The sequence below is a fragment of the Gymnodraco acuticeps genome, unplaced genomic scaffold (genome assembly GCF_902827175.1).
Source record: "Gymnodraco acuticeps unplaced genomic scaffold, fGymAcu1.1, whole genome shotgun sequence".
Taxonomy (NCBI): Eukaryota; Metazoa; Chordata; class Actinopteri; order Perciformes; family Bathydraconidae; genus Gymnodraco; species Gymnodraco acuticeps.
In genome coordinates this window covers 667,783-694,469 of record NW_022992126.1, presented here as the reverse complement: position 1 = coordinate 694,469, position 26,687 = coordinate 667,783, and the positions used below count along the sequence as shown (strand labels likewise).

General features: G+C 40.7%; 1 protein-coding gene across 5 annotated transcripts in view; it reads right to left on the bottom strand.

Annotated features, from left to right (window-relative positions):
* The window catches only part of LOC117537959 (myosin-10), a 60,877-nt gene extending 34,724 nt beyond the window's left edge, over window positions 1-26,153 (bottom strand). For all 5 annotated transcript variants that reach the window (XM_034203418.1, XM_034203422.1, XM_034203421.1 and 2 more), the window contains exons 1-4: window positions 25,973-26,153; window positions 23,427-23,808; window positions 12,507-12,663; window positions 145-172 (exon numbers count right to left, since the gene is read on the bottom strand). In XM_034203418.1, coding sequence (XP_034059309.1) covers window positions 145-172; window positions 12,507-12,663; window positions 23,427-23,771 — 530 coding nt within the window. In that variant the 5' untranslated portion in view covers window positions 23,772-23,808; window positions 25,973-26,153. The remainder of the gene's footprint in view (window positions 1-144; window positions 173-12,506; window positions 12,664-23,426; window positions 23,809-25,972) is intronic.
* Window positions 26,154-26,687: the final 534 nt, after the last annotated feature.

Genomic DNA, 26,687 nt, shown 5'->3' with positions numbered 1-26,687 from the left:
TAGGCTTTGAGTTACCAATTGTTTAATCGACAACCAATAATAAACCAAACAATATGCTGAAATAACAACAGTTTCAATAAAGTACAAGACATTTTATTATAAAATTGATATTTATGAAGCAACTGACTGAGGCTGTATACTTACGTGCAAAGAATGGATTGGTCTTCTCGATCTGTGGGAGACAGGAAGAGGGGGAAAAGGGAGAAGAAGCAAGAACAAATTAAACCTCAGCAGTCTTTGATTCAGTCTCCACTGGGCTTTCTCGAGGTTTGATTGACAACCTCATCACCAAAACACCATGCCAAAAGTAAAGTCTTATCAGCAGATTGCGGATTTATAGGTCAAAGTCAATCTTAGCCCATGTGAGCTTGACATCAAATGTTTTAATATCATGTTTTCACAGCCCGTGCCTCGTTTTTTTGTAGGCTCAGGCTTCACATAATTTCACCACAGGTATTTCCTGGAATGCAGAGAAGTGGCACTGTGAAGTCAAGTCACTGCACAGGAGAGATAAGGCAACTATAATGTCAGCTTTATATATTTATTTTGCATTGGTACTTTAGAGGTTGCTGATCCGAGGTAGGATTTTGAGTCCTGGCGAGAGAAATCGCTGATTAGGTAAAGATGAACAATCCTGGGCAGAGATGCTTAGTGAATGCATTTGAAAGCTTAAGTATCTACCAGATAGTTAAAGAAGCCTTAATAGTGTCTGTGTCATGTGTTTGGAATACATTTAATTTTTTTAAATTTCATGAAGTCTCTCTAAAAATTGTTGGCGAGATTAGTTCAAGGAAATGTGCACATATTTGACTGACTATGGCATCAACCATTCACAGCATGGTGACACAAAGAGTGATCCAATTCTTAAATCTTTTCTTGTGAAAATGTTAATGTGAGGTCTGCTGAGGGAAATGTATACTGTGGTCGTGTGGCAGTAAAAAATGATGTCTAATGTGTGTCTCCATGTGTGTCTCCGGGGTATTCCAGTTCAATAGGGTGAATTAATGGTGATGATGTCATGGGAAAACAGTACTCTGTCTTCCTGTCGATGGCCCCCACAGGGACAGGGCCTCCTGTCAACTCCCATGGCTGGCTAAGCAGCAAGAAGTCCAAAGATAAGATAAAAGCAATCAGACGCTCTGCACTCTATTCTTCACTCTGTAGAGCTTTGGCCCTGACAGCAACTGTGTTAGATCCATTCAGTACGAACAGACGCCATGTCATGATTAAGTTAGTAAAATCAGGACTATGGATCAAGATTATCCTTTTATATTGGGAAACAGTTGTATTGCACTTGAACATTTACATTTGCCAACAATAAAACATAATGTTTCAATATTTGAAATCATCTTTGTTGTTGAAGTCAAATAATGAATCCCAAAAATATAAATCGCAGGTACTTTATCATTTGCTCTGTAGCCGTAAAACATTTTGGAATCAAAAAGCAGTTCATCACAGTGGGCTTAAAACAATCACCTGCGATTGGTGCGACTGTTAAAAGATGAATTGGGCATCCATCTTATTTAATTCTGGCTAAGACAGTTTCCTGTATTTGATGAGCAAGCACCTGGTCATCAAGTGTTCAGGATCTCAGAGGCCATTCATACTGTACTGTATTGCAAAGTCAACATGTTTGTTAATTAAAGCAGTTACTGCTGATTGGCAAGCAGCTGCATTAGTGGATTACCTTTGGAGAGGTTAGCCATCAATAACTCGGGGAGAGACACATTTTTCTCACTTTAAGTATAGCTGTGTGACCGAACCAAAACCATTCCTGCCTTAACATGCATGTGTACCTAAAGATGTCCTTTTAAGTTTCCAAAGGTAATTCAGTACGTAGCTCAACAACAGTCTGAACAAAATATTGCAAGGCAACAAGAGTTTGCAATTGTAATTTATTTGGATCTGAAGTGGTACAGCAGGTGAAAATATAAACACAATGATAAATAATGTTCCTAATTTAGTGGACGCAACCCCCTCTACGTCAGAATAGTTAAGTGATCTGTTTGAGCAGCATATAATACAAATAAGATCCATGGCAAAGGAAAGTAAGCTTTTTGCAAAAACCTACTAGTTTCATTGAGTTCCTCTGCCCTTCTAGCAAAAAGCTAAGACGATATAAAAGATTAAAATCCCAGAAGTACTGTAGATGTGGCTAGGGAGCTGATCATTTAAACATAGAGCAGCAGAGCACTCTTGGTCCCTGACTGTGATCTAATTCTGCTCAGCATGGTTAGTCTGATGGCTGATCATGAAAAATGTTTTTATGCAAACTTTTATTTTGACTCTAACATATGACCTGCAAGTTTAGAACCTACCAAGTCATCCTATGGTTAATCTGAAGGGGTCATATACGTATTGTAACTACTTAGTGCCCACATATCATGTTGCCACTCAATGTGATAACATGTACTTTGGGGTGACAAGTAACCATTGCTTCATTTCAATGGGGTCAAAAGCCATAAAGGTTAGCAACTACTTCCCTCAGACAACCTGTGAATATTTCAACTAATTTTGTACATGTTGATTCCCAGACTGGACCGTACTGCCAGGGGCTTCCTGGACTGAAGTGCTGACTGTGCTTTTTTGAGGTAAAACGCCGGAAAGTTATCTGACTGAGGACACAGCTGAAAGGCTCATCAGGGACAGCGAGGGTTTCCTGGCTTCGACCAGGAACTTCCTGCAGTTAAGAACTGTAACAAGGGGAATTGGACACATGCATTCACACACTGCTAAAGCTATGCCGAACCTTCAGGATCTCTCTACGACGGCCATTAAAGCACACATGCAAACACAATTCATCATTCGCCCCCGACTCTTTTCACCCATCCTTACATTCACACCCCTATCTGAATCAGAAACATACGGCACTCAGAAAGCTCTCCTTTATCAGACTCGCCGCAGACACAGACAGTGGAAAGATGTGATCCAGTCATTGTGAAACCTCTTGCTTCGCTCCAGACTGTTAGGCGCTGATTAGTGGCAGACGACTGTGGGTCTGTGCAGATGAGAACTACTAACAGGGGCTGTTATTTCCGTAACATTACTTAATGGTCATAAGGACTGTTTTGTGGGTTTCGCATGATTAGCGAGGCTCTTGCCAACTCCACATGACTCCATTATGTTGGGTAGTTAGTGAAGATTTGCCCCAGGATATAAAATATCTCTTTTTAAGAGAATGCTGAGACATTTTAGTATTTTAAATATTGACTCAGACCTTTTTAAGGACAAAAACATGGACATTTAGTAAGACACAAGCTATGTAGTATATATTTGGATAAAAGTAGCCATTAGATTGAAACGGTTTTCGTCAATGGCTTTACAAACTGGTGACAGTGAAAAATGTGACGATGTCTTGCGGCTTAGACATAAACACAGCAGCTCTGCATGTGGTGTTTCTCCCACTAAGGAGAGAGGGGGGGAGAAAGGGAGCTGATCTCAGCTCTCGACAGTGAGCTCATTGTGAGGCTGTGGCTCGCTGGGCCTGGGCCAGTGTCTGCCACTGATGGCTAAGGCCTGTATTTGAAGTGCAAACACTCACCTCAGGAACCAGTCCTGCACTCTAATCTAGCTGTTACTAAAATGTCACAGCGGGATAAAAACGTTCAAAGAAACCACAGAGATGTAAATAGCAAAACTCATGAGCTAAATGTTCAGGGTAATGAAGACAAATCGCTGAGCAGCATGATGCTGTCTCATTACCAGGAGGAAATAGAGCTTTGTCTCTGTGCTGTCTGCAAAGACAACAAAGCTATAATGTTAATTATGATGTTTTCTTAGCAATAAATGCTTTATTAAGCCATTACCCAAGTCATCAGTTTTTATGTAGTCTTGCTGACAAAAAGACTCAACAGAATCATTACCTATTTGGTAGGGGTAATGTCTTAAAGCAAAAAGGACTCTTAGTTCGTAATGTAATTTTCTACATTCCATTGTTTTTACAATGTGTCTTCTTTCAAACAAATACTGCATCTCATGAATTTCTAATGGCATACACTTTCAAATGATGATCTAAAAGGCAATCCTGCAAATCTAGCCGTAACAAGCGATGACCCAAGGCTGCTAAAGGCTGAGGAAAGAAATAAAACTTGACACTCCAAATACATTACTATGCTTGGACTATCATTTATATTTTATTTTCAACTAAAATAATGTTGGTTAAGTACTCCATGTGGCAATTATGGGATTTGCGATGAAGCACACTTGGATGGGGCAGGAGCATTGGCATAAAACTAAACTACAACAACAGAAATCTTAAAGCATAGCTGATTCTGAAGAATTCTGGGTGTCTTTAGTGTCCTGGCATGGAAAAGCAAACACCTTGAGCAGTTATACTTATGACATTGTGCCAAAGGAGCTTTAACAACTTAACCTGTTAAGCCCCGAGCCTGTTTTTCTGGTCTCAGGCTCGAAAGTGACATTCCCAGAACAAATGACCATAACTTCACTTCTAAAAGGGGTAAATGAATAATCTTTTTTCTCAAAGTAATGATAAACCTGTGAGTTGGATGTAGAAAAGTCAGAATTAATATAGATGTTTTTATTTTAAAGTAAATTCAGATTGAACATAGTAAAACAATTTAAATTATAGTTTGAGTCCAAAAAAAAACATTACTGATAGTGAAAACCGACCTTGAATGATGGGTTAGTAGACTAAAAGCTTTAGGAATCCAAACTATAACATATAATAAGTACCCTGTATCAAGATTGATGCAAAACAAGGGACATTTTACCTTTTTAGAGAGGTTTAGAAAGAAAAAAAACACTTCTGGGGTCATTTGGGTGTATTTTGGTATTTTGGGCCGTTTCTCTGGAACCCAGTGGTCGATTTTGGTGATTCACACCTCTTTTTAACCGTTAGAGCCAATATAATTGAGGGGAGGTTCCTAAATCCATCTAAAGTGAGAGTGATGCGCACGCAGCTTGCCCAAAACCGGAAGCTCCGTCACACTCGGAAATACGAATATTGCCATAAATATGATGATGGATTATCAGTAATCATGTCACAAGTGACACAGAGACATTGGATTAACCTTCAGCAGCGTTTTTATGTGTTTTAATGCTTTTGATCAGAAAACAGCAGAGGTACGACGTATTTGCCGTTTTGGCCCCGTAAAGCTAAGTTGTGTGTTGTCTGGTTTCGCCTTCGCTGCCCTGAGTTTTGGTCGTCGAGTGATGATACTTATACCATTGTAACCTGTGGATTCTCAGCTTTCATTGTTTGTACAGAAACGATGTACAAACAACATATTTCTACCGTAAGTTCTGTGCTAAGTGCATTAGCATTTTGTCACTTAGTGCTAATTCAGAGGCTCGGGGGGCTATGGGGCTTAACAGGTTAATAAAAGAAGGCCACAGTTGTGTTTAAAGGCCCCTACACACCAAACTGACACCAAAGAACACGTCCCGACGGACCCGACTGTTGTGTCGCCTCACGTCTCCTGCGTCTTGGCCAACAGTCGCACTGGAACACACCGCAAAGACTTCAGCCGACGGCCAAGTAGCACATACGAACTGCGCATGCGTGAGTGGCAATAACTCTCCTTACCAACAGGCGGCGGAAGACAGACTGCATGATAACCGAGAGAAGAAGAACAGACTGCGTGATATAAACAAACAACAAATAGCGTGTGCGTTCCATTTTCACTCTACAGCGAGAAGCTCATGGAGCTTTCCCGAACCTGTGTCGAGAGCTGGAGTTAAAGGAAATCTCAGATTTGCCTTCTTAATCGTTTGTTTGGGTCCCTCACTTCCGTTTCGCTTCTCATGCACTGATTCGCTAAGCTGAACTGCCAATCAGAGTGATTTCTTTAGCCGACGGCCTTGTACCATCAGCCTCCTGACATGTTGAATCGGCGGCGGAAGGTGTCGGCACAGCGGGACACACCAATCTGAGTAGGGCGACAGGACGCTCATTGACGGCCAGACATCTATCGACGGCCGAAATCGGCTTGGTGTGTAAGGACCTTAAAGTGGCATTGATGAACCAGTACGTGCCATTCATCTAACTACACCTTTCAAATGTGAGAATACTATTTCATATTGGTTAAAAAGGGAGTGAACTCACCCTTGACACAGAAATATCTGCCATTAAGGTTTTAAAAGCCAAAGCAATCAATCATTTCCAACTATCCATTTTAGCTTTTTAAAGGCCTCTAGTGTGGGAAGAACTGGGACTGATGCTTAAGCCAAGGATTTCCAGACGGAAAGAAATGCAAAGGAGATCCAAAGTTTTAGGTTTCCCATATGGAGCCTTTCTAAGAAGGAAAGTCTGTAAGGAAATCTGGGAATAGCTGTGCTTGAAAAACATTCACAAAATGATTTAAATGTAATTGAAGGTTTTCATGGAAATACTGAAGCAAAGAAATGTATGAAGAAAACCTGTGAGTAATATCTACATTAGGGGCAAAAAGAGCTCAGTGTTGACATGTAATGTTGTATTTAATATAGATAGTGACAGAAAGACAAAGCATAACTAAATCTACTTTAGATTCTAACACTATATCGTGAACTACTGGTCAGTCTCCCTTCCACTAGTTGATTTAAAAAAACGAAAACAAACAGCCACCAGGTGAACTTCACAAGTAAAACTTATATTGACCAGTCAATCCGGTCACTCTGGGTGACAACCAAAAAAAGGTATTATAGACCCATATCTTAACATTAAATAGGAGGAGGAGCAATAACAAGGAAAAGGGGAATCAGTTGAACTGGCAATCGCAACAAGAAAATTCCCTCAATCAGTCAGGAAAGCATTTTGCTTAACGTTTGTGTTCAGCTGGAATTAAGACACTACTGTCCCTAATTGGACTAAAGAAAAGACAAAGTGGGACTGTCTTTTAATTTGGCAGAACGAAGAAGAAAAATGAATCACATTTAGTGTTCTTCTCGTAGTTTTTTGTCACCTGTCCTTTTAGAATGCATTTGAAAGGGGCTATAAAATAACACTATAAAGGAATAGATAAAGGAATAGCAGCTAACTGTGCCAGTCATTTTATGATACAGCTGTGAGCTTTATGAAGATCTCTTACAATGAAAACACGAGTGTTCCTTCAGTTACTGACTGAGCGGTTTCACTGTCCACAAAAGACTCTGTTCCAGTTGTTTTTATAAGGAAAAAGAGAAATGTCTTTAAGAAAAATAACTGTGAATGTAAACCTGTCCTCATCCACAGCTCCTTGACTACAGCAGTGGATCACTTTTTCAAGAGAATAGCCAAAACGTACTTTGTGCTTAGTGTGCTCCAGTCTGTCCAGGAGGAGGTTTGAGGTTAAAAGAGCCCGGCATCAGTTCAAAAGGCCATCAAAGCCATTACTGTTTGCTATGGACCTCAATCGTGCCAGGTGGGCCAGTGTACGCTGTGCCATTAAAAACATTCCCTAGCTAGCTTATTAAACATTCCTGACAGTATATATTACACTGTGCACATCACTGAAAACTTAATGGACACATGCCTTGCATTCTTTAAACACTAAATGTAATCGTCGTATATCAAAATCAGCCATGCTGCTGACATGATACATTTGACGTGAGGGGAATAAAAAACTGGGCTTTGGTAACAACATCGCTGAGCTATGATGGTTCTAGCTGGACTCGACCTAACGCCTGGATTAGACACCGGGGAGTCACTTGAGGAAGGTGGTCTTTTACCATTTCTACTGAAACAAAGACCCCCTGTATAAAAACCCCACCTAGGGACACTGTCAGTGCTGATGCCTGTCCACTCTTGGAAGCTATCGCAGCTGCATACATGACCGTTCCTTGACACGTTTTTTATTAAAAGCATCAGCATTTTCCTACGACACATTAACAGATATGATAAAATGTAGCTTCATGTACGGCAGCGAGTTCACCTCGACTGAGCAGCGAGGGTAATTATGTAAAGTATCTGGACCACTAATCAATGACAGATGTGCAGAAGGTTCTGGAGGTCTGCTTACACACCCTGGCCATTTCTCAATCGCGAGGATACTTGCTTGGTAGCACATGTCTTCCGAGTCACTTCCTTCAGAAGCTAGGCAAGAATCCTTCTTGGCATTCGGAAAACGAAGAGTGGAACAGGCTAGCAAGTGTGCAGGTGTGCCTCATATGAGCCTTACATTTTCCGCCACAGATTTGGGGAAATTGGTCCGTGCGCAAAGCATTGTGGGGATTTGAAGGACGCGAAGTCTACCCATGTGCAGCCTCGAAATTACCCCCAAACCAAGGACGCGGCCTCTGTGGAATTCCAAGTATGCTGGAGATTGGAACAGTCCTTCGGCGGCACTCGATGACGTAGTATCCTTGAAATATTGGCTTGGAAGCCAGTTTTCTCGCGATTGAGAAACGGCCCCTGTCTTTGTTAGGTAACACTTCATTTAACCTCCCATATGAGTTCTGACTGGCTTCACACCAATGCTGAGGTAATTAACAGATCTCTGCGAGGTTTAGACACCCTTCAGCTATAGATGCAATTAGCCAATCTGTTTGACTCCAAAGGTCATAAATCAGTGGCAACAAATTATACGTCTCAAGTGTTCTTTCTTGTTCAGATGGCAACTGACACTGCAAAGTCTAAACATGATGTGTGAAAGTCTGATATTCATCACTGTGATTTAATGAAACATTCTGTAATAGCACGGTATGGGCCGGGCAATATGGTGACCTATAATGTGAGACAACGCAAGCTTGTCAACATTTTTGCCAGACAATGTATACACTGTTAGTTATACACCTTCAAAAAACTCACAAAGACTCACCTCTTCAATCTGGCTTTAAATGTGTGATTGTTTTTGTATTATTTGAATTTAACTTTAACTATATATTTATTTGTTGTTCCTTCCTTTTCTTTTCTCTTCACTATATCTGTAAAGCGTCTTTGAGCACCTGTAAACGCGCTAACAAATTAAATCTATTATTATTATAACTTTCATATATTTTATTGTACAAGAATAGAGCTGTAAGTATCTTTTGTTTCATTATTCTGTTGATAATTGTTTCTTTTATCAAATTATTGTTTATCTTATTAAAATGTGAAATAATGGTCATAAAAAGAGAGATCGGGTCGACATTTAAAATTCTTGTTTTGCCCACCAAAACCCAAACATATCCAACTTACAATGATATAAAACAGAGAAAAGTTGAAAATGAAGACAGTTTTCTAGAAATTGAATAATTAATAAAATGATCAATTGAAAAAGCACTAAACTGCATCATCATAGTAGGACTGATTTATAGCAGTATTGAATATTTGTTGGACATCAAATGTATTCAGAGTCTTGATAAGTGAGGTGTTTTTTCCATTCCTTTCTGGCTCTTTTATCCGTGAACTGTTCATTGATTTTACAGAAAATGCCTAACACCACAGTATTATAAAATTACAGAAACCTTAGTAGACAATTTGTCGCATATCAAATAATTGTGATAATATCAGCCTAAGTATTTGGGTTTCAAGAGTCTTTATTGGCCACTTGGAGAAAAGAGTAAAAAAAACAACAACACCAGTGCTAATCCGTGCAGCTGGATGTTATTACATTAACCAGGTTGCTGAAATGCTCAGGGCTGAACAGCAGCTGGCCTCCACTAATCTCCAACCTACAAACCTCCTTTTGAACCACACTGTTCATTCTGAAACGACCACAACTGAAAAAGGGTTGGAGTAGTGGTGCATTAAAAATCACAAATCACACTTGAGTAATCCAAGACATAAAGTAAACACATGCAGCGTCTTGAGGGGAATGAAGCTTGTGGTTATTTAATTAAGAAAACAGAAGTATGTTCAACGCATTAGTAATTGACAGGTCGCCCTGCCCCCACCTGTTTATGTCCATCCATGTAGAAACGCGGTGTGTAGAGAATAGAGGGTGTGAAGAAAAGAGGAGGTGATAAAAAAAAAATAGCGGGACGAAACGACGAGCTGGCAGAGTTCAACAACACCCACAGCAAGGCAACTACTGAAACTGTTCCTGTGCTAGAACATCATCAGCTGTGAAGAGATAACTCCATTTAATCAACGTCATCATTAGACCAAAGCCTAAAGACTACAAATTAGGGCTGGGCGATTTGGCCTAAAAATAAAATCACGATTTTTTCTAACTAATGGACAATTTTCGATTTAAACCTCGATTTTTTTCAGTTTTTTTCTAAACAAACCAGACCAAGGCTCTTTTAAGTGACCGACGGGAGCCGGCTCTCGCCCGCGAACGAGCCGTTTTTTTGTTTTTTTTGCGGAGGGATCTAGATCGGCATGAAGGCACATTATGCAATGTACACATCATCCCGCTTATTACACATGGCCACATTCTCAACAAAGTAACGACATGACTCCCAATATTAATTGAAATGCTTTTATGGATTTAGAAAATGATTTTATTGATTTAAAAAATAGTTTTATGTATTGATTTAAATTGACAAGCATCCGCTAAGAAAAGTAGTCCGTTGTTACTGTTTGAACTAACGTAGCAACGGCAGGAACTGCTTCGATAGTGTTTTTGAGGAGCTTTTTGATTACAGATTTGAAAACATCGTTGCTTGCTTTAAAAGTAGCACAATTCATGATGGCAAACCTTGGAAAGTATCTAGATATCCCTGCCCTGATGCCAAAGTAACTGGCAACTGAATATGTGTCGCTGTTTGATGTCTATGTCTGGACCGCTGCGTAAAAAGGAGGGTTTCTGCCCCATTACTTCTCTTCTTACTTCTATAAGAATAAAACACGGAGGACGGAGATCTCTTTTCCTCCCCCTCTACAGACAGCCCAGCAGCTGATCTCAGAGCACGCTCCCCTCTCCTGCAGGGGGGCGTGGTCAGCTGCAGCTCACAGAATCAGCCCGCTGCAAAAACAGCTCTGGAAAAAGCAAATGGAGCGAAATGAGACATGGCTAAAATGCAAGATATTTTTGGTATTTTGAAGAAAAAAAAAATATTGATATACTTTATATAGGTCGATACAGTAGCCCCTTTTTTTTAAAAATAGTTTGTATAGGTGTTGCTATCTGTTTTGTGTAGCGTAGTTCTACAAGCAAGTCAATGCATTCATTGGGTGGTATCAGAGATTTACACGGGTCTGTAAATGCAATGAAAACCATTGGCCACAGCAAATCATTTATATTAAACTTTATTTACTCTTGAATACTTCAGTACAAAGGATGTATTGAATAATTTAAGTGATATATGTGTACACAGAGCTGCAGATCGGGTAGTCACAGGCAATGTGGCTGAGTTTTGTGCGCGTTCTGGAAAGTGAGAGAGTAAGCTACTACGGAGTCCCTTAAAGCAAAACAAATCTGCGGAGTCTAGAAATGTTTTTAAATCGCGATTTTTCGGTTCAGCCATTTCACAAACCGTAGGAAAGTAAAAATGCAAATTAATCGTTAAAACCGAAAAAATCGCCCAGCCCTACTACAAATACAGGAAAACTATTTTTATAAACTGAATATTTGTGGTAAAAATGGGGAAGTAGGTATGTAGTAAATTAATGTCTTGCGATTCTCACTTGTAAAGAGTTGTTTAAAAGAGTTTAAAGAGGGGGAAGCAATCATCAAGCTACTTGTTGACATGGCCGAAACTTGCTTCTGTGTACCAACACGGGGAAAGCAAAGCCGAATAGGACTGACGGGACTGTCCAGTTTGTCACCACCCCCACTGGTCGGCCCTCACATCCACACAAAGGACTTATTGTTGAGCACAATGGGGTCACCCTCTCTGTTCTCGCTGGTCTGATCCCAGTCAGTCACTGCTCATAGAGCCTGGAAACTCGCCAACGACCAGGCAGGGATCTTTGAGTGGACGGCCTTCACTTACAGGATTGTGTTTCTTTCTAAATGTTCAAAAGGTTAAAATCATATCAACGCGACAACTCAGGCAGCCTAAAAGCCACAGATGCACTGGGAAAGATATGCAAACATTTTGAAAGTCAGCACTAAGCCACTAGTCATATTTGTGTGGAAAAACAAGAGATAGTGGGTTGAAAATGACTGTATTAATGCCCATCTGCAAAGCCTGAATTGAATTATGATTTTAAACATTGTAGCTTTATTTAGTTTGTTTCATTTTTGAACTGTCAGCTTGTGTGCAGTAGGTGAAATTAACATGCTTAGATTTTTCAAACATAATTTATTGCCCTTTTCACAACAGGGCATTCCTGAAATGACCCGCAAAATCACAAACTTGATGTGGAGCATTTGAGAACAACATCTGAGAAGACAGAACTTCACAGAGCAAGAACAAACTTTTATATTTTGGACAAACAACTTTGATACCTGGGCACAGGTAGCCCACGCAGATATATCAGCCTTTAATACAAAGCAAACAAAGCACATCCTTGAATGTTGGCTGAGACATTTCAGGTGGCATTGAAATCACTTGGCAAGAGAGATAATCACATTATGCCTCTTTTCACATATAAAATAAGTTGAGTGGGTGTGACCTTTTAAAGGTGATGCAGGTGCTCAGCTAGCTTTTAACAGAAACAAATTAAAGTCCATACATTGACATTTAAGGGCATTTTGAGGTAAGGCAACACTTACCTTGTAACATGCATCTGTACGCAGACTCTGAGATGGCGTAGATGTGAGGGGGCATTTCGTGCCTCTTCTTGCCCCTGTACATCTCAATGATGTTCTCTGAGTAGATGGGCAGGTTTTTGTAGGGATTGATGACCACACAGAAGAGACCAGAGTATGTCTATAAACAGTGAGGAAAACATGATTAAAAGTTCATTCATCACACAGCAACCCTCCCATCATCATTAGCTCACAGATACTATTTTACAATACCTGTAGAATTATATTTGTATTCATTACCCTAACAATGTTTTTTCAGTCCTAATTTAATTGCTATATTAAAATGTGTCCTGTCCGCACCAAAACAAAAAGGCCTCATTCAAGAACATTTTAATACTTTGTCCTTAACGTCTATATCCTGAACATGTTAAATGTTTCGTGAGTAGGTGCAACTTCAAATTGTCTACCAAATGAATGGCTACCTGTTCTGCTCTATAGCAGTGGTTTGTGATGATCCAAAACTATTTTAAAAATACAGAATGCTAAATGTCTTACTAAAGCCACGTGAACATTTCCCGACGATGATGCCCATTGTGTCGTGCAGATTATGAATTCACAGATCATGCCAGAAAACGATGCAACACTACAGCTAGCTGGCACACTGCCAAGTATCCGCTCACTTATTCTTCTCATATGAGGCTAATCACCATCTCCTTTTTCTCTACATTAAAGTGACTGCAAGTTTACACTGACTTTCTTTGACTGACTACAGAAATCCGATTCAAAAGGGGGTGATTTTACTAACAAGTGGAAGGGTTCCTCAGTTGAATAATGCAGGGAGACATACAGGCAGACAGGCAGACAGGAGAGGACGGGGTTAATCCCTGACATGTCTGCTGCTGGTGATCTCCATGAACTCAAGAGTGCAGCGGGTACACAGCAGACACTGCCGGATTATGGCTGTTTGAGTCACACATCAGTGACTGGGATTAGACATCTTGACACAGCATAACAATACAAATGTTTAATGGTGGATGAGGAGCACCCATCTATCCATTGATAATCATGCTTTAAAGTTTAGATTTAAATAACGTCTTCTCTAATTAGTTGCATTAAACATTAGTTGATGCAACGTTAATGACCTTTTACTCCTATACGTTGTGTGCCTCCCCTTTTTTCACCTTTCGGATCTTTTTGTTTAGCTGTGCTGCAAAGCCACATTCTGTAAATGATGTTGTCTGTGACGGCCGGTGGGCTGCAGGGGCCCCGGGCCTGTAACCCAGTTGTTGAGCTGGAACAATGGTGACATGACCAAAGCATGCTGAGTGAGGGGATTTTGTCTGTGTGTGTGTGTGTGTGTGTCTAAGTGAGAGAAACACACTGACAAACACATCACAACCGTTGCCAGGTTGGAGGGTCACACCGCACCATCACACATACACAACACATATCTGCCGTCTGATACTGGGGAGCCTGAAATTGCATTGTGATGTTACTGCAACTCCAGCTGGGCCATAATTCAATATTATCACTTAATATATACATTGTTTATTATGGCATAAGTTATATCGGTTATATTTAAATATATTATAAATTGTAGGATATTATTCTACTCACATACAAAAGAAATGTTTGGCTAACCAGAGGCTAAACATTATTCATTTTGTAATATTGTAGTATTCAAATACAGATTTTAATGAAATACAAACGCTGCTAGCAAGAGCCCGAAAGTGCTGACATAAGAGCTCTCGGATGTGCATATATTACGGTAACACACTGGTGTGCTGGTGTTGGTCATGTGGTTCGTGTGTGTGTGGTTTATGTCACCAGATGGCCTTCAAAATCCCCCTGCGCTCCTCTTCCGTGTGCACAGATGCTTTAGACACAGCTCTGTGCCTCAACCTGGCCACACAAAGATGTTGTTATTCTGAACTCGCCAGCAGCAACACTTTGAAACATAACTGAGGCCAATACTCACACCTTGCTAACTGCAATTGCCTTTAAAAATATACCCCATGCAACTCAGGATGTACTATAGGCCCCTCGCAATAATTACCCCTTCCCAGGCCCCTTCTGATGGGCGCAGCGCCAGGCAGACAGATCAGCACTCCTGACCCAGCATGGGCCACATGCAGAGGGGAGCAGCGGGACTCAGCTGGCTGTCCTTGGCGGGGGACCCCGGGGGTATTTGAGGGATTAGTGGGAGTCTGAGGGCAAGCAGTTGGACACCTACACAACCAGGCAAAACAACAAACCAGCCAGCCAGCTAGTTGTGATTCATTCCTTTCTCAAAATGCAGACTTTGACTCAAACAATCGATATAGTCAGTTTAGGCCGCTGAACAATATCAGATTTTTGCCAATATCTGATATGCAGAAATGTTCAAACTTGTTTTGCCAGATTGTCAATGCACTGCAGTCACTGATTTATGTGTATATATTTGTTCCACCTAATGGTACAATTGTGTTTCCTTAAAAACTATTTTTTTAAAGTACTCACTCATTCACTGGACAAAATGACTGGACTGTCATATCAGAGGAAATTGTTTCTGGACGATGCCTACCTTTAATTTGAAATACTTTATTTACAGTTACTGAAGACGTGAGGATATCAACTACTACATATGCATCTCAGAGATAATGCAGCTGCATATTTTGACCAAATAGATGGGTTTGAAGAGCTAGTCAACAAAGTCCTAAACCGACAACTCAGACAATGTGAAGAGGACTCTGAAATTGTTGAAAGGGTTCCCATCCCTCTGGAAATGTCCAGATAAATGTCTGGGAACCAAGCAGTGCTTAGCAACAGGGCCTCTCTCAATGGGAAAAGGGGAAACATTTTCTTCTGCTATTGCATGAATCAGTGCCCTCCATTCAGAACTTAGTGGGCTAACTGGGCTGTACCATGTTCTTAAACACTGAAAATCATGTCTATGCCGACTTTCTAGGGAAATATGAATTCTATTTGCCTCACCATATTCCATTATTGCCTGGACACAATATGAAGTTTGGTTCTCTTTATTTCACTCAACAGCACTTGATTAAAATGACAAACCTATCATCACTATGTTCTTTGCTGACTACCTACAAAAGGAGCCTTATTCAAACAGCTGAGAGAGTTGATCCTACACGACAAAATGCAACTAATAACATGATGCAGTAAAAAAATAAATGTGCTAAACATAGTGTGAGAATGTATAAACAATAGACTGTAAATATAACGTTACCGAAAGGGTTTCTGAAGAGCCCATGTGAATGAAATGAAAGTATCATTGAAGGTCTATTTCTTTATAAAAGACATTCAGGAGAATCTTCTGTCCAGGTTTCAGTTGTGAATGAAGAGACCCAGGGTTTCCCACACATAGACTTTACTTGGACGGGCCGCGACCCATTTGGGTTTTAATTTTTTTGTATCGTCGTGACCCCGACGCCATCTGCGATCGCTTAACTTGTGGACAATGATCCCTCGCTCTACGCCTCCAGTACCCAGGCCCGGACATCAGGAGGACCGGGAGGTTTCCCGATGGCCTGGCCTGTTAAGTGGCCTGCCTCACACAGGGTGACTGGCTGTCCACATGATGTGGCCTGCCGACATGGCCACTGTCATACAGATCACATCAAAGCCCTCGATTGGTCTCTGTGTGTCATTCAAGCTCGGGATAACCTCAGCTCAGGTTAGGTAAAGGACTCTCTGAGTGTTTAGATAGTTAACTTAGTCTAAGTTCTCAGTGGGTCTCAAACAGTTTGGTCACCATTTATGTAAACACATATTTCCATTCCATTAAAATATGCATGCATAAAAAGTGAACTAGGTGAAAAAAGGTAAGATACACTTTTAAAACTTGTTGAGAGCTAACATTAGTCTTTGCTGCTGCCTCAAAGAGGAGCAGGGGGAGAGGAGGGAGAGGAGGGAGATAGGAGAGGCTGGTTCAGGAGCACAGACACACTCACAACTATAAATGAACCAAAAATAAATAAATAAACAAGTTTCAGTGTTTTTTATATTGGATATTATGGTATGTTATTGGTTATGGCCATGATTTTATGATTATTGAAATGTAAACAGTTCTGTTTCATAGAGGTCAGTGACCATCAACTGGCGGCCCGCGGGCCACATCAGGCCCGCCAGACATTCTCATCCGGCCCGCACGGCGGGGTGACAGTGGCGTAAAAAAAAAAAATAATAAAAAAAGTGAGAAAGTTGCATGCTTTGTGATATGATGACGCCTGAGGTTGTACTCTTTTGCAACAGGGACCGTTTAATTGCAGAAAAGGCAAACAGGTGTAGCCTTATTGAACGATGGCATGATGAATGCGTATTTATCTGCTTGAGGCTCTTTGACAGTGAAATGTTTGCGTGCCAGGCAAACCATTTTCTTATATCCTGCAACTGTTTCCCACCAATCAGGACACGGTATTAATACAAAAGTTGATTCCTTTCCCTGCCAATCAGGACTGCTTTCAGATGTATTACCCCGGATACAGGATTATAAAAAAAAGGATACATTTTTCAATAAAGTGAACATATTAATCAATTATATATATATAAATATATATATATTTTACTGCTGCTTAAACTAATACCACACAAACAATTATATGTTTTCATGTTTTTATTGAACACACCATGTAAACATTCACAGTGCAGGGTGGAAAAAGTATGTGAACCCCTAGGCTAAAGACTTTTTCAAGAGCTAATTGGAGTCAGGAGTCAGCCAACCTGGAGTCCAATCAATGAGACGGGATTGGAGGTGTTGGTTAAAGCTGCCCTGCCCTATAAAAAATACACACCAGTTTTGAATTTGCTATTCTTAAGAAGCATTGCCAGATGTGAACCATGCCTCGCACAAAAGAGCTCTCAGAAGACCTACGATTAAGAATGGTTGACTTGCATAAAGCTGGAAAGGGTTACAAAAGTATCTCTAAAAGCCTTGATGTTCATCAGTCCACGGTAAGACAAATTGTCGATAAATGGAGAAAGTTCAGCACTGTTGCTACTCTCCCTAGGAGTGGCCGTCCTGTAAAGATGACTGCAAGAGCACAGCGCAGAATGCTCAATGAGGTGAAGAAGAATCCTAGAGTGTCAGCTAGAGACCTAAAGAAATCTCTGGCACATGCTAACATCTCTGTTGACGAATCTACGATACGTAAAACACTGAACAAGAATGGAGTTCATGGGAGGACACCACGGAGGAAGCCACTGCTGTCTAGAAAAAACATTGCTGCACGTTTGAAGTTTGCAAAAGAGCACCTGGATGTTCCACAGCACTACTGGCAAAATATTCTGTGGACAGATGAAACCAAAGTTGAGTTGTTTGGAAGGAACACACAACTCTATGTGTGGAGAATCCAAAGGGTTCACATACTTTTTCTTGCAACTGTATATATATAAAAATCTCTGGCCCCGAAAGTGTCTCTTGGATTAACTTTGGCCCTTGGACAAATGTAGTTGGTGACTCCTGATATAGGTGTTTCCACAGATCTAGTCTCTTTATTTTCCCCTCAAAGTGCACCAGATTGATGCATTTAACTCCAAAATAAAAAATAAACTATAGGGCTATCACTATGGGCCCTGCCTGTACCTGTTCGCTCTGCCATCGCGTGAAGGGTCTGCTAACAAGCGACCAACAGAAAGGTTAATGTTAATGTTGTTGCACGTCACAAAGGCACGTCACCTCAAACCCCCCACCCCCGCTACCACCAATCCCCCAAGTATATTTCAGATCACACTGGAACCCCATGCTCCAGTAAGATGTAGGCTCTATGAATAGAGAGACAGCCGGTCGATGAAGGCAAACATGATGTCTCCACATAAAGCTCTCAGCCTGCAGCGGCCAACCATCATCTTCAGGCTGAACACTCTGCTCCATCAATGCAACAAAGGATGAGCATATAGGCATTCAATAATACATCACAGTGACATCATTACTACCGTATACTCCGTCCTCCTTTATCCTCCGCCACTGGCTTGCATCGTAATTGTTCAATCAATCAGCAAAGCCAGGTATGAAATAGTATATCCATCAAACGTTCAATGAATTAAACATTTTGAGCTCATTTCCTAAGTCCATAAAGTCGTTTTTAAATGTTTTTCCTGTTTTATGATTTATTGCCCACTAGTTTGAAGCATGATGATTACCTGCCTGCTGAGCCGATGGAAGTAATGTCAGCGCTGTGCTATGCTGGTCTGTCTTAAAAGGTCACACAATACTCAAAAGCAGGACAGGAAAACATGCAGAGTGAGTAATGCTCAAATAAATTATAGACAGAAATCTGGCATGCATAAAACTCAAATCCCTTAAAAGTCCTAGTTCATTCGCTTCACACTTGGGGACTTTGGTTTTGAGGAGAAATTAAAAAAAGGGTAATTTAGCAGCATGAGGAATTACTCAGCATTTAAACTGAACCAGAGGAAAGAGATGTCGGTAACCCTGTAGAACAGCAGAGACATTTAAAGATGACATGGATTAGCTGTTGATTAAGCACCGGTTTCCAGAAAAAACCCACTGAAAAAGAAAAATGCAGTTATTTGAGCAGACAGCTGTTGTTTATCAGTGAACACAAAGAACTCTGTTAAGGCAGTGTGGTTACAGTGTGACTCAGCATGGGCCTCCCTGAGCTAAGAGATGGGGCTGGAGTCACTCTTTCCCCTTAAAAGCCCTAAAAACTACTGTTGAATACAAAGATGTTCTTTATTTTCAGTCGAATAAATAAAAACTGAACTTGATGTCTCAGGGTACATGCAGGAATCCTGAAGTCAAATGTAATACCTTTTAAGACCTTTTTTAAGATCCTTTCCATACATTTTAAGACCTCATCGCCACTTTGAGTTTTAACCGGTTACATTGGCGACACACTTTACCTAACATTTACTATATACATGTACAGTATTGATTGTCCTTCCTCCTTATCTTCCAACCATTTGGACGCAAACTTGCATTTCCCCAAAACGATGTTGTTTAACAACCGGCGTAAACGGGCCTTCGCGCGCCATCAAGCAGTGAGCGTGCGATGTCCTGTTCAGATGACCTCAAATCCAACGGGATGCCATAAATAAACTGCACAGAATCACACTACACACCTACGCAATGATTACATTCAGGCAAACTTTACAATACAACCTCTTTGGACAATTTATATACTTATTGAAAACAATCTACAAAATGTAATACCTTGGAAAATGCCGTTCAATACTTTTTAATACTTTTGAATAGCCTTAATTTCCGCTAAATTGATTGATCAACTTTTAATACTTTTTAAGACACCCTGTGTCTACACTGCTGCAGCTCGCGTAGGAAGAAGGGAGAGTTCAGCTCATGAAGAATACAATTCTGGAACCAAGGTCTGCAAAGAGATAACCTCTTTTTTTACATCTAAGTCTAAAACAGGGGTGTCCAAACTACTACTAAATTCAGTCAATTAAAGTTGGAAACATTTTCCAACATGTCTTAGTTGATAAGAAAAAAGCCCAATAACTTATTTACAAGCTTGAAATACACCCTTCCTATTTCTCCTTATTATAATCAACCTGAAGCTTCTGTTTTAAGGGATGAGCTGCCAACACTCACAAGCATCATGTACCTACATTTGATTGATTTTGCTAACTTATAACTGAACTTATGAGGCAATATACCTCTAGTGAGTGGCCAAGCCCTTCGTATATTTTTCTGTATGTGGCCGTCGGTGAAAAGAGTTTGGACACCCCTGGTCTAAAAAAACTCAAACATTTCTCAAAGATGTAGTTATGGTAAGGCCTTTGTTTTAATATGGTGGCAAACAACTCTTGCTTTAAGGAGATACAAGCTAGCAAAGCAGACAGTGACCACAGAGCTCACACGTTGCCTGGTCACAACATCCAGCCCACCACATTAATTATATAGTGCTTGAATGTTATATTTAGCTACAATACAGCAGAGCACCAGAAACAAATATCTCAAGCATCAAAGGAGAGTATTAGATTCATGTTGGATTGAGCCATTATTATTACTGTAACAAATATGTATTATCTATATATATAAATCCATTTATTTATAGATAACCGTTTGTCACATTCCTTTACCAATACTGCTCATAAAAAGACACCATGTATTAGACGCAGCAGACCATGATGAGACGTATCTAAGAGTAAAATGATTGGTAATCTGCAAACATTTTAACAATCCATGTCAAGTCATTTCTCAGGTGCCATTTTCACTGGTATATGCAATATTTAGAGGTTCTTAAAGTCTTGTCTTAATAAATTGAATGAATTCACCCAAGAATATGATATACAATTTGGATATATATATATATATTTTTTTTTTAAATCCTCTGGAGCAGAGAGGAGCTGTGGATTATCGTTATTGATTAATGCATCAGTGTTTCTTAGGGTCAAAAACACTAAACTCACAACTTAAAATGAAAGCGTTTAGTTTATTTAATAAAAGAGCACATATTAAATGTGAAAAGTGACAGTAGATATAGATTAGTTGCAATGTGGTGATATATTATTAATATATATATTAATAAAAAATAATTAATAATAAAAAAATAATTAGAATTTTTATTTTATTTTTGAAACACCTGTCACGATTCTTATGTTATGTCACGTTTTTAGTTTTGTATGTCTAGGTTTGGGTTTGTTTTGCTGTTCTGTTCTCCCTGTTTCATATTTTCCTCCTTGTTTCTTGTCTGGTCCTTTTCCCTGTGTTTTCCTCCCTGTCGTTAGTTTCCCTGGTGTGTCCGATTGTCTGATTGTGTTCACCTGTTGCCCTTGTGTTTCTCCCTCCTTTACCCAGCTGTTTCTGGTTCCTTGATTACCCCTCCCTGTATTTAGTCTTTTCCTGTGTTTCCTCGTCGGTTCATTGTTTGTTGTCCTCCCTTCACGTCACGTTTCATGTTTTTCTCTCCGGTCTTCCTCACGGTCAGTTTTTGTGTTATTGTTTTCCTGAGCTACCGTTTTGATCCATGCCATGTTTTGTTATCAGCTTATAAATAAAGCTCGCTTTGTGTTTCTAAACCTTTTTCCGTTTTTGTAGTCTGCATTTGGGTCCTACCTTTTCCGCGATCTTACAGAGATCATAACAACACCTTGAATTTCAGGGGGGGCGCGGGGCTCCGTTGGCGGGGCGCAGCGGACCAATGGTAGACAATGGTAGGGGAAACACTGGAAAATCGTATCTGTGTTGTTGATCTGTAATATTACAGTGTTACGTTGATTTGTTTGTCCTTCTCGGACCATGTACTACGCATTTCAGAGGTTTTGTGTTAGAAAAGAAAGCAACCAATCAGATCTTGTTCTGGGTCTCTGGGTAGAATATCCTTCAACCAAGGTATTCTATATCCTTGATAGAATGCCCTGGCCGTTGCACTGAATGAGAGCGTACGTTTGGACTGACAGTTTGATCAACCAATCATATATTGATTTGTAGCCAATGGGCGTATTCTTTCAGAGTTTCCCTCGGTTCCAGGGTACTCTAGACGGCCCGCTAGTTAACTCGCTCGAGACAGAGGATCTAGATGGATGCGACGAAGCAATTCATGCCGTTTTATTGTTTTTAACGTTGAAATGACAAGTGCAACAGGTGAAGATGAAGTTGTTGCGGAATTGCCACTGCTTGTTCCTAACCATTTACAAAGTAAGTTGAACAGCTTTACAGCTGTCTATGGAAACAAACCATACTTTTCACAATCTGTCCAGAGTCATTCTTGTAGTTTAGCAAAGCTCATTTCTGTCTTTGTGACCGGGCCTCTGAGTGTGAACCCCTTCGGCCCCGGCCTCCTGCCCAGGTCTCAGGTGGCCCACCAGCTCTGTGTCTGGGCTATTCCAGGAATGCATGCCACTAAATGGGTCATAATCACAGGGGAAATCGGCAGCTTATGTAGGACATGATGGCTTGTTCATTAAAGGTAATGTGTTTCTTAGTCTGTTGAATGCAGAGACTCAAGTATGAAGTGCTATGGAAAAGGTATGTACACCAATTGATTATTTAAAGACACTGAAGGTTACTTCCTCACAATTTTTAGACTATAAATGCACTAATGTGGTAAAATGCACTACAATAAAACCCAATTGCTTCCCAATACATTGTAATGAGGTTACTTAGAGTACATCAAGCCTGACAAAAAAATCAATATTTATCACAAAGTTAATATCTAGGGCCAACAGACATTTGGATGGAACTGTTACATCAACTCTTTAGGCGCTTTCACACTGCGGTACTTTTCCCACAAAGGTTCATGTGAACTTAGTTCATGTGAACTCTTTAGTTCGCATGAACTAAGTACAGATCGCGTTCACACTGGAAAAAGTCCCTGGGGGTGGATTAGGCAAATGAAGCCGCTGACGTCACTTGTTCTTCTTCTGCTTTGGGCTTACTGGCAGGCTGCAAACCACTTCACGGCGTATACTGCCACCCGGAGTCCCCGGCCGGAAGTCCCCGGAGTTGGGGACTGGCTTCAGTAGAAGCTGCTGGGACTCCCAGCAGCTTCTACTGAAGCCTTCCGAGTAAATCGCCAGAACGCCGACACCTCCTCATCTCCACCACTCCCATGTTTTATTTTGTGTTGCCATAAGTTAGTCTCTCTGCGTTTCTGCGCTGGGCTAATGCTAATAATGCTAATGCGAGGATAATAAAATGGCGGCTTCACAAAACTTTTTGGGAGTTTTGCGGGGCGTGGTTTGCAATGCTTCCAGCCAATCAGAAATATAGCTCTTTTCTCACAAAAGAGCCGCTCGAAAGTCCCCGCTCTCTAGCAGGGACTTTCGAGGGGGTAAAAAGGTTCACATGAACTAATTTTAGTACCGGCTCTTTTTGGTGTGAACGCGATAAAAGAGTTCACATGAACTAAGTTCACATGAACCTTTGTGGGAAAAGTACCGCAGTGTGAAAGTGCCTTTTGTGATGATCTCTTCAAATAAACTTTCAACATAATCATTTTTAAAGACTTTCAAGTTGTTACTCACATAGATGAGGCCAGAGTAGTAGCGGTCTTTGAGGTTGTGAAGCACGGAGGCTTCGTTCAGGCAGGTGAGTTCGGCCATGTCCTCCACCTTGCTGAACTTTGGCGGGTTCATCTTCTGAATGTCGTCCTTGTTGACCACCGCCTTCTTCCCATTCTCTGCCAGCTCCACCACCACCTCATCTCCACGCTCCTCGCGAACACTGGCTGCCTCGAAGCCGTTGCGTTCTGATGGGATCCATACTAGCCTCTTGGCCGTCCAGTCGGCCTGTGCAGCCGGGTTGTAGACCACGGCGCGGTCCACAAAGAGGTACCGCTCCGGGTCCTCCTGCCCACTCCTCTGTGCCATCTCTGCTGGAAACCAGGAGCAGAACACGCTATGCCACCTGTAGGAAGGAGAAAAAGTATGTTTGTCTGGTCAGCAGAAAAAAAGTGACAATACAAATCCATGCAGCTGCTAACTGTCACACAGTTCACTTTATAACTTTGTAAAACAGGTACACCTAAATCTCGGATTGTTGATTTAAATGTTGTTATATCGTTTATCTTTCATATGGTGGTAGCCCTACCACTAAAATGTATCCAATTTCAGATAACACATCTACTCAACCAAGTTGCATTCTATACAGCTGAATGTTAAAGCTAATGGTTAAGCAAAAAGGGTGATGCAGCTTCTCTAACAGCTGCTAAATGCTGGCTCCAAGAAAACTCACTAGTTTTTCATTTGAACAAAATCTTTCCAATAACAAAATATATATTACTTTCAAAAGAAGTAAGGCTTTCAAAAGCTAGTCCATTATTTACCTTTGGGAACATTTTGAAAAACCAGGTTAGTACGTATATTTCAGGCCATGTCTGATTAAATGTCAAGTGTCAAAGCTTATCAAAGTGACTCATGGTAGTTGCTGATTTCCTGTTAACACTCAACGGGAAATGATGGTTAACCTTATATAAAAGTACTGCTGGTATTTGGGTAATTAAAAAATATGACATCCCAACTGTGTACCTGTATGTTAATAAACACTAAGTGTATTGTGCATTGGATGAAGAAAATGAAAGGATGACTAAATATGTCAATCTGTCAGCAGTTAATGTATAGCCTTCTTAATAATCATCTTATAAACAGTGACAGAATAAGCATGAGGAAGCACCTGTTATCGTAGTCTTTTGTAAAGAAAACATATTTCTACAGATCAAATGAGAGGATTTTAAACCAAATAAAAATGGATTGTGATTGTGTGTGTTCTTTATTTAGGTTGCATTAATTTGCAGTCTTTCTTTAGCTTAAAGGCTTTGCAATTGTTCTAGAAGGACTTGTTTGGCCCACACAGACACGTGCAGATTAGAAGCCTTTACACATCCATCCCTGTGCATAACCAACCCATATGCACTCACCATTTTAGCCAAGGCAAACCGTCACTCTGTTATGCAACAAAAAACAAGGCGTTAATGTGAGTGGTAAGTATAAAGAGCATTCTGACTTTTAACAGGGCATGCACTTATCTTTAAAAATAGTCATCAATAATAATAGCATACACTTCCACAAACTGAGCTATAAAAATAACAGAAGAGGGTACCTTAGTCAAACCTGGCACTTGATGCCTTCAACAGCTGATACAATGGCATGTCTGAATGTTACCCATTGACTGAAAGCACCACTTCGGCTTGCTTCTTAACTGAGACAACATCAGCTGATGAATGCTGAAATGAGTTATTTACCCTACAACCATGTCCCATGCTTAAAGCAGGCGCTGATTAGACCAGAATCTGGGTCAGGTCAAGGGACAGGGGATCAGAGAGTCTGCTGGCTGCAGTGTCACTGCATCCCTTCACTTTGACTTGGAAAACACTTACTTTCATCCCTTATTCAGCTCTGGGCCAGGGGAGTATAAAGCACACCACGCCCAGGTTGGTTATCTTAGTAGAGGAGGGTCAATCAGCCGTAAACTGTGCAAATAGTTTGTTAAAGGATTGATATAAACCGGCTGGGCCCCACCGCTGCATCGGCTAGGTTAGCTTGCTAGCTCAAAGTTGGCGTGCTGTGCTCCATATCCTACCCGCTTTAAATGATGCCTGCAAGGACAGCTCTGATAAACACCAACAAAACACAACTCGTGATCCTATATGGGTGCTTTTACGAGTTTAATAAATAACAAGGTGAACAAAAATCCCAAAAAGCAAATAATCCCTGTGCAAATTAGAGTTTTAGGGATGAGACACAATCCCTTCATGGGTGTGGGTGTCTCAAAGCCGTCTGTCTGGGTGGGGATAAAAGCAAGCCGACAATGACCACACAGTTTCACGGTAACTTCTAAAACAATACACGTCTAAATACAGATTCCTGCATCACTCATGTTAATTCAACACTATATCCGAGTGAAACAGAAAGCACGTTTGTTGTGCGGCGCCCCGGCTAACACTAGCAAAACTGATGGTCCTCCATCATTGAAAAGTCATGGCACAATAATCCGCTAGCTAACGGTTACTGTTGCTAACCAACTATCATCCTCACTACCACGAGCTGAGGCCCCGTGTCTCTGCTGAACTCACCACACTCAGTAGATGAAGAAACCCTGCTCAGGTGTTCAGTGGTTATCCAGTAGATTAAAGTAATAGTCCTCCAAATGCGTGCTGAATTAGTCACTTCTTTCGCCCGCTCTCTCATCAGTGGTACTCCCCCACCATCCAGCACCCTCTCAACCAAACTCTCGCCGGCCAGCAGGGAGGTTGCACCGCACCGCACCGCACTCTTTTTTGGGACACACCCTCACTACAATTCTGGAATGTGATTGGTTGTTGGAGTATGATGCCTGACCGTGATTGGTCCAAAATAATTTCCATCCCAAAACTTTGATAGTTGACGAATAACGCCCAAGAGATCAACACCTGCAGACCGGTGGATGCTGCTGCAGCTTTACGTGGTTGAAGGACATTCAAATTGTCACTGATATTCTGTGTATTATCATATATTCATTTTGTTTTAGCTATTGCACACTCATACCTGGTGTGAGCTACAGAGTCGCATTAAAATACAAAATTATTGTATATGCATGGAAGATTTTAAAAAACGATTCTTATTCTTCTGAATTCTCTGTAACTGAAAACTGCTCGTTCATTGATAAATGTAATTTGTCATCGTTTGGACCTTATATTTGGTTTATTTGTTTTCTGCTGTTCATTTATCTGTACTCCCCATGTCAAATAAATTCAAAATCTAAATGGCAATATTCCTTAAGAAAGGATTCATACAATTACAAATAAAAGT